This window comes from Pinus tabuliformis, chromosome 9 (genome assembly GCF_031772625.1).
Source record: "Pinus tabuliformis cultivar Carrire ecotype Pingquan chromosome 9, CPIR1, whole genome shotgun sequence".
Taxonomy (NCBI): Eukaryota; Viridiplantae; Streptophyta; class Pinopsida; order Pinales; family Pinaceae; genus Pinus; species Pinus tabuliformis.
Genome location: NC_142307.1, coordinates 609,768,314 through 609,776,730, shown reverse-complemented (window position 1 = coordinate 609,776,730; position 8,417 = coordinate 609,768,314). Strand labels below are relative to the sequence as shown.

The 8,417-nt window shown below is 31.0% G+C and overlaps 1 protein-coding gene across 2 annotated transcripts; it reads right to left on the bottom strand.

Annotated features, from left to right (window-relative positions):
• Positions 1–246: 246 nt before the first annotated feature.
• LOC149150070 (putative polygalacturonase) lies at positions 247–7,996 on the bottom strand. Of its 2 annotated transcripts, none has more exons than XM_089438362.1 (6): positions 7,682–7,996; positions 7,238–7,561; positions 4,915–5,035; positions 4,655–4,829; positions 4,478–4,548; positions 247–1,076 (listed from the first exon to the last, which is right to left on the bottom strand). In XM_089438362.1, exons 1-6 carry the CDS (start codon positions 7,700–7,702, stop codon positions 421–423), a joined length of 1,368 nt encoding a protein of 455 aa, XP_089294488.1. In that variant the 5' UTR covers positions 7,703–7,996; the 3' UTR covers positions 247–420. The 2 variants fall into 2 exon arrangements, with proteins under 2 accessions (XP_089294488.1, XP_089294489.1); XM_089438363.1 differs by having other exon boundaries at positions 7,238–7,552.
• Between the last annotated feature and the right edge of the window lie 421 nt (positions 7,997–8,417).

Genomic DNA, 8,417 nt, shown 5'->3' with positions numbered 1-8,417 from the left:
GTTGTTAACTCAAACTATTTAGTAATTCAGTTTTCATCTCCAATTCAATAAGTGCATTGTATTTGTAATTCCTCATACAAGTAAATACAAGTGAATTTAGATTGTGGATACCTTATTAGCCAACTTTGGAATTCAAAAGTCATAGGCAGTAGATATGCTGTGGCTCTTAAAAAAATTTAAACAGTAAAAATATGTAAAGTTTCAGGAAAAAATAATAAGCATTCTATCCAAATAATTATCCCTGGAAACAGTAAGCTCAATTGGTTTCAAGATCGTTGGCAACGATAAACTCTTCAAACCCACTTTATTTGGGTAAAGAAAACGTTCAATTGAGACCATATGTAAGAGAGCTGAGGAAAGAGAGATTAATCCAGACTGATACACTTCACCTAGTGAATATATGAAATCTACTAATGAAAACTATGATAAGAGCGAAGGACTGGGACAGAGTGCATTCCCCTTTGCTGGTCTTTCCTCGAGTATGCTACATGGCTGTGGAACTACAGCATTTGACCAGCCCTGAATAGAAGTGCAGTTCCATGGAAGTTTCTTGGACTGAGCCATAGTAATGGTAACATTTGAGAGACAAATGTTTTTGAATGGAGCTTTATCAATGCCCTCCAAATCCCCGGCCACACTTACATTTGTTGCTACTATATTGCTGTAGCTAATCCTTTCTACAACAGGAATAGCATTTGGATCATAATTGTTATCAGGGTGCGAACCATAGGAACCTGTCATGGTAAATGCCCACTTCATATTCACCATAGTCATTCGATTGACAAATATATCCTTCACAAACCCACCTCTTCCTGGGGATGTCTTTATTCTTATTCCTGTTTCTGAATTGATGGCAAGGATATCTTCTGCTCGAACATCTTGAATGCCCCCTGACATTTCACTGCCTAGTGCAATTATTGCACTTGTGGGTGAGATGCCAACAAGACGACGGATGACAATATGTTGACTGGGCATGCCAAAAGAAATTCCATATTCATCCCACCCACTCTTTATGGCAACTATATCGTCACCTGAGACGACATAGCAGTCCTCGATAGTCACATGTGAACAGGAATCTGCATAGGAAAGGGAAAACATATCAATTATCTAAGCAGCATGTATGGCATTTCTCAATGCTAGAGATGTCATAAAAAGTCTTAAAAGGAGTCCGTCCCTTGCCAATAAATTATAAGATTAAATTATGGCGAACAAATCACCCTCCAAACAAGTCAAGAAGTTATAGCAAGCAAATTACTTTAATCAAGCTAACAAGTCAAAATTTCAGTTAAATATAACCGAGGCATCAGAACTTCACTTGACCAACAATTTTCAGTATAAAAGCCTATTTGAAGTTTACTTTGATATTACTTTTAGGAAGTTGGTCATATATTACATTATAAATACTTGTACTTAAACACGTGTATTTTGATCTTGGTTCAGGAAAATATAATATATATTATTATTATGAATCAAAATTAAAATATTTCAAGATGAATATGTTTAATTGTTATAGTGTAGAAGTGATTTATGGTGAAAATTGTATCATGAAAAGTTGTTTGAGATTTTGGATTAACACTTCACTCATTTTTAAAGACAAGAAATAATAATAATTAGTTAAATAATTTTTCTAGATAAATAAATTTATTCTAAAATATATTAGTTCTAAAATACAGTATACTAAAGTGAATTTTAAAATTGTTGTATTTCCTAGGTGATATATTGGACTTGTCACAATCTTTTCATAGTGATTATTTTTGAGTTGTTGATCAAGGACACGTGACATATTGAGATAAGGCTAGAAAGGGTTTAAATATGCTATGTCTCTCACCCCTTGCGTAAGTTATAATTTCTAATCAATAAAATTATATGTCCAAGGACACTACTAAATTTCTCACGGTATCGGAGTAGAAGACATGGGATCTGAGACTGTGATGCTTAAGAACTTTACATGTGAGGAGAGGAGTAGTTTGTTTCTGTAATTTTTCTGTTTTTCATTGTGAGATAATTTATTGAGATGACATTTACGTTGGAAGATTTGAATACAGATTCATGTTCTATATCCATGATCAATGAACGAAGAGGCCACCAAAGTTATTAATAGTTCGGAGCAATGAGGCTGGATGGTTTTCTCCAAGAATCTCTTGAAAGGTGGGCGGAGATAAGAAAATTCCTCTGGGTATGGTGAAGAAATCCTGAGGCATCCAAGCTTGAATTGGTTTTGGTGATCTTTGGACTGGTTTAGATGAGATCACTATGACTTGAAGGTAGAGGGGGTTTAACCTATGGAACCCTTGTTTGGTTGTGTATTGGTTTATCCCATGGGATCCCACATTCATGCTCAAAATATGGCACAGGGATGTTTAGGCTGGAAGAAAGAATCGTTTTAGTTGCAATATATGGTCAGCTGGTACAAGGAAGTCCCTAACTTGGTTCGTATTATGCATATGTTATTATGTTTTATTCTTTATTATGATTAATGAGCACAAGTTTTGGCTTAATACGTGATTTTATGGTTGGTTTTCCATGGTTTGATTATGGTTAAATGTTGGTTACATGCATGGTATATTTCCTATTATATGATGTGCTCTTATTGATGATATTTCTCATGGTTTGACAAGTTATTGAATAGTCTATATGAATGCATGATCTAATATGTGTTTATTACAAATAGTATGAGAGGGTAGTGAGCCTTCTTGATGAACCTATCATGAAACTAATGAATAAGTGAATAAATATTCATTCATGACCTACAGGTACTATGTTTACAAAGTGTTTGTATAAATGATTATCATGTATTGGAAAATCTTAGACAGGAATAGAGGAAAGAATGAAGATTGAAGACTCCTACAAATGGTTGAGAGGCATCTGGAAAGTTCTGAGCAGATCTGGGCAATTGACCTATAGGCAAGCCCTAAAAATATGGAACAGGCCTTCTAGCTGTACTCTCTTAATTGGGAAAACTCTATTCTAGCTACATGGAGGATGAATTGTGTGTGCAGTTGGAAGCCTCTAACTGCACTCACAAGTTTACATGTGTGTCGTTAGGAAGTAAATTTAAGGTGAAAATGGTTCCAACTCAGGGAAAATTTCACTAGCAAAAATTGTATGACAATTGGGTGATCATGTGTCTTTAAGTGATTTAGTAAGATCAGGACAATGGACCCCATTTCCATAAGTGCATCTTGGAGGTCATGCATAGTAATTCCTAGCTCATGTCTACCCTGGTGAGGTTGTACATGTGGGTAAATGTGGGGTGGCGTGCTATATGGTAGCCATTTCCATAAGTGCATCTTGGAGGTTGGGTCATGCATAGTAATTCCTAGCTCATGTCTACCCTGGTGAGGTTGTACATGTGGGTAAATGTGGGGTGGCGTGCTATATGGTAGTATCAAAGCAGGTTCACAACATTAGCTCAAGGTAAGGTTAATTGTTAAATGCATGCATATGCATATCCATATATTTAGGTTGCATGCATATAATAGCATGTCTAATTGTACATAAAATAGGATTATATTAGTATCATCAAATTTTAGAGAGAAATAAGATTGTTATGTTAATAAATTATTATTAATGATTATAAAATGATATTAGTTTTTTTAAAATAATTAAATTAGTTTTTTTTTAATAAAAAATGAAGATTAGTTAATAAATTCCAAATCTCAATGCACCGTGTTATTTTTTTATTAATTAAAATAGCACTTTTTAAATTCTACTAGTACTCATTACACAAAAACACCAAAATCCAATGCCCTTTGCAAACTCATTAAAATGTGCATATAATGACAAATTAAATTCTATGAATACTTCCTCTACCACCACCAGCCTAGATCTATATAACTCCTTATACATGTAAATTTTTCTTCAAATTATTAATCCAAAGTTATTAAATATAATAATATTATATTTAACATTAATATTAATATTAGATTTAATGATGTTTTTTACATGGCAGGATAACAAAATTTATAATAAAACTATATCAAATTAATATTTTCAAATATTAGAACTTTGACATGGAAATATGGAAATGTTTATATGTTTAAAGATTTGAATATATTTATAGGATACTTTTTTTCCTTGTAGATATTTATTTTACAAATATCTAATTAAAAGAAATATTAAAAGATTTTTTTTTGTTGAATTGTATTGTAATTTTTCTTTATCTATATAGTTATTTTCATTTTTATTTTGTGCCAATCTTAATTTTTTTTAGCTATTTTATTATATATGTGAAATAGACATTCCTTTCTACTAGATTGTAAAATAAACCTCTAGATGCAATAAACAACTTTTAATCTATCTTTAGTGAGAAAAAAAAAAATCATAAAACAGAGCGTAGGCTAGGCAGTAAGAGAGAGAAACTTTCAGCAATATCAGCTCACAACCATCATCAAAGTCTCAGTGCAATTTTTTTTAAAACCCCATAAAAATCTATAAAGCAACAGGTGATATAATAATTAAAAATATGAACACTAACCTGGATCAATTCCATCAGTATTGGGTGAATCAAGTGGTGCAAGGATAGTCACCTCCTTTATAAGCACATTACTGAACATTTCAAACACCAAATGCAAGTGCAATGGTCAAACCTTCTGCATAATTCATCAGAATAAAGCATTTCTGGTTGTATACTGTGATTGATATGTTGACATACCTGCTGTACACTGGATGTAAGTTCCATGCAGGTGAGTTTATGAAAGTCAGATTTGAGATTGTTATGTCCTTAGAGTAAATTAATTCTACCAGGTAACCTCGTGTGTTTTCCAATTCATTTTGGTGAAATTTTTGCCACCAAATTGCTCCTTGCCCATCTATAGTACCATTGTCACCTGCAAATCCATTTAAGATGAATTAGAATATGAAAATGATCTCAATAAATAAAGTAAGAAGCTTGTCAGGAAACAAAATTGACACCTGTGATCACAACATCTGTAAGGTTATATCCATTTATCAGACTGCTATATCTTGGTCCTGGTGCATCTCTGCCTCTTCCATAGGAAGGCAAAGGTGGGATCAATGGCCACTCATTAAAATCCTGTACAATACATTATCAAAGTTGTCAGGAATCCCATATACACTAACTCGAAAATTAATATTATGTAACTCGTTATAGGACAAGATAAAAAAATTGTTTGGAGGATGTGGTTAAATATTTATGCACAGGGATTTGGTCTTTATAGGTTTTGTGTTCCAATTTTGTGGTCCAATTTTAACATAGACTGGATATACCTGAGAGCTAATCCAAACATGATTTCTTCCTTTGAAAATAAAAATAAAGCATAGCATATATATTTCATGTTTCTAGAATAAAATTGTTGGAACAGACTCTTCTTAGCACAGAAAGATTGTTATATTTTTTAAGTTAGGATATCAGATAAGGTGTAGTTGGTTTACTTTTCTTTATAAAAATTGTATATTTAATTATGGTAGCAAAAAAACCAAAATGTTTATAATAAAATTGTATAATAATAAAAAATCTAAAATAATAATCAATTAAACCATCTGTAAATATATATGACTAAGTTAAGTTGAGGTAAATAACAATATGTAACCAGGAACTGTATATTTTATATATATATAATTTTATATAACATTTAATATAAAATAATTATTTTTTATATCATATAAACAAATTGATGAGGTAATGTTTTCACTGTGTAACCTTTAATGCATGTTTATAAAAAATCAGAGTGGTCACTGATGACCAGTTAAAGAAAGCATGAATTGAGTAGAAAGTTCTTCAAAAGCCTGTAATTGTGAGTGACTTGCTTGTACTTTAATCTGAATTTTTTAATCATAATTTTTAGTATTTAAAGATTTAAAATTGATATTTATGTATATGTATAAAAAATTAATTTTTATTAAGTTGAATTGATATTTAATTTTTTTTTAATCTTTATGATTTGGAAAAAAAATATATATTTTTTATATTTAATAAAAAATAATTAATTATATATATAATATAAGAAAGAAAAACCAATTCAAAACAAAATTATTTTAAACAAATGATGTAAAGTGACATAACTCCAATCAAATCATATTTACTCAATGTTTTCGCATCTTTAAAATTTGATACAATATTTAAAAAAAAAAAATTCAAATATATTTTGATATATATATTTCAAAAAAAATCAAATATATTATGATATATAAATTCCTTACGATTAAATTATTTATTTAATTTATAAATAAGTAAATAATTATAACATTAAATATATTATATCCGCATTATTGGCATAAATAAATCCCCCTTTATCAAATCTAAGCAAGTATATATAATTTAGGTAATTTTATAGTTATTTTATAAATAATTAAGTAATAATAAAATTATTAAAAAATAAGATTTAATAAATATATATTTAAGTTTTAAAAAAAAATTATAATTTTAAATAATAAAAAAAGAACATGGGTTTTTTAATTTGCAAATTGATTCCAAATAAAGGTCTTTCAATATCAATCTAAAATTATTATGGAATTATACATGTTTTTGTTAAATTTAAGTTTATATGTTGTGAATAAATATTTTTGTTTTTAGAATATAAATTTAAAATTATAATTTTAATGATGAAAATGTGATGTAATTGAATAAATTTTGGAAAAAAAATTTAAAAGCTATGAGCAATGGCATGTTTCTAGAGGTATATATATATATATATATATATATATATATATATATAACTCGTTTTGGTACAAATTGTTTTTAAATTTTAAAAAGTCAAAATTTTGAATAAAATAATGCCAGTATTAAGAATATATTGAAATTTGAGGATATTCCATTTGAATAGATGATTAGGAAAGAGGTAAATTGTTTGATTTTTTTAAATGTGTGTTAATATGAGGAATACTTTTAAATTTGAGGATTATTCAATTTGAATGCGGTATTTTTATTTTGATTACTGATTTACTGAATATTTTGTAATAAGATGGATATAATGTAGTCAATTATTTGGTTTTCATGTCTGTCTGATTATCGAATATTTGGGAATCAACAATGAAGATAAACTTAAGTGTTTGAATATGATAATGAAGAAAAATAAATAAATTATTATGAAGAAAAAAAAAGAAAATTGTTTGATGTTTTGATAATCAAATTGTGAAATAAATCAACCTAAGTTTAGTAAACAATTAACAACTAAACATACAGGTCAACATACTTGAGAGCCCATAATCAGATTCAGAGATATTCCGACCTCTGCAATCAACATAAGTTCAGCAGACAATTAACAGGTCGACATACCTGAGAGCCCAGAATGACAGCTTCTTTATCAAGATAAAGAGTGAAGTGATTTGTGAGATTGAAACTCCCGGTCAACCATCTCCCAGGTGGAATGTAAAGCTCGCCTCCTCCTTGTGTCGAGAATCCGCTGAGAGTATCAATAGCTTTGCGAAAAGCTTCGGTATTTACAGTGATCCCATCCCCCACAGCTCCAAACTGCTTAATCGATATGCTCTCCGCTCGGAGCGGACGCGTCGCATCACTGTAGGACCAGCTCCCGATCCGACATTCCACTTTTACCCCGAGCAATATCAAACACCCCAACAAAAGTAGTACCTGAAACAACTGAACCATAGTTTCTATCAAAGGGTAAAGCCATTACAAGCAATACTCAGCAGGTTTCGATCTCACGACCCTGCATATTCGCAAGAATTGGGAAAAATTATCGAAGACGAAGGTACTTACATGGATTCTCTTAAAAGCCATCTCTAAATAAGTCAGCCGTATTTTAAGTCGAAAAAATCACACTTGGAGCAACTTTCAAGCGTACATAATATTCTCAATTTACATCGCATTCAAACTCTATTTCAGTCACCTATATTTATAGACCTCCCTTCAGTCTTTATAGCCTGTACTGCATTCAAACTCTAATCCACGCCCCCATCTAAGGCAAAAATTTCGTCACACAGGAAAATTTATCAAATGCCCGCAATGGAAGGATGATCAGGTATGCCACCCACGTTCTGTGTTCAAAGTTTGACCTGTGACTACAAAAATGTACGTTTGTCTCATACCGTGACCAAATTCCCGTGATCTTCCTTCCCCATTGGCCTGTTAAAAAGCAATCCTCTCAGATACTATGGCATGGATTTCATTTTCCGGGTGACTTGGATCTCATTTTTGTGATATCCCGAGCAACACGGGCGTAATGGATTGACGATGTCAATGTGACTTCAAATTTTGTTGCATGATCGCTATCGGATCACTATACGTAAGAAATGGATAATGAGTATTATACGTGGCACCTGCGAATTGGTCTTTGACAAGGCTAAAAATATCAAAAGAATTTATGTCACAATCAATCTAGGTGTCAATTTTCGTCGATTTTCAGTTGAGCATTATCCGATCTTTAGCTAATAGATTAAGTTTGAATCTTCATTTAAGGAGAACGAGAAAGGTGATGGGTTAAAGAAGTCCTTTT

Bases quoted from the DNA above. Each gene is read 5' to 3' on its own strand.
- LOC149150070 (XM_089438362.1), bottom strand. From the start codon at position 7,702: ATGGCTTTTAAGAGAATCCAT. The intron at 5,036-7,237 runs GTATGTCGACCT...TGTATTGTACAG, and splicing joins CTGTCATTCTGGGCTCTCAG to GATTTTAATGAGTGGCCATT. The intron at 1,077-4,477 runs GTTAGTGTTCAT...TTTCCTATGCAG, and splicing joins TACTGATGGAATTGATCCAG to ATTCCTGTTCACATGTGACT.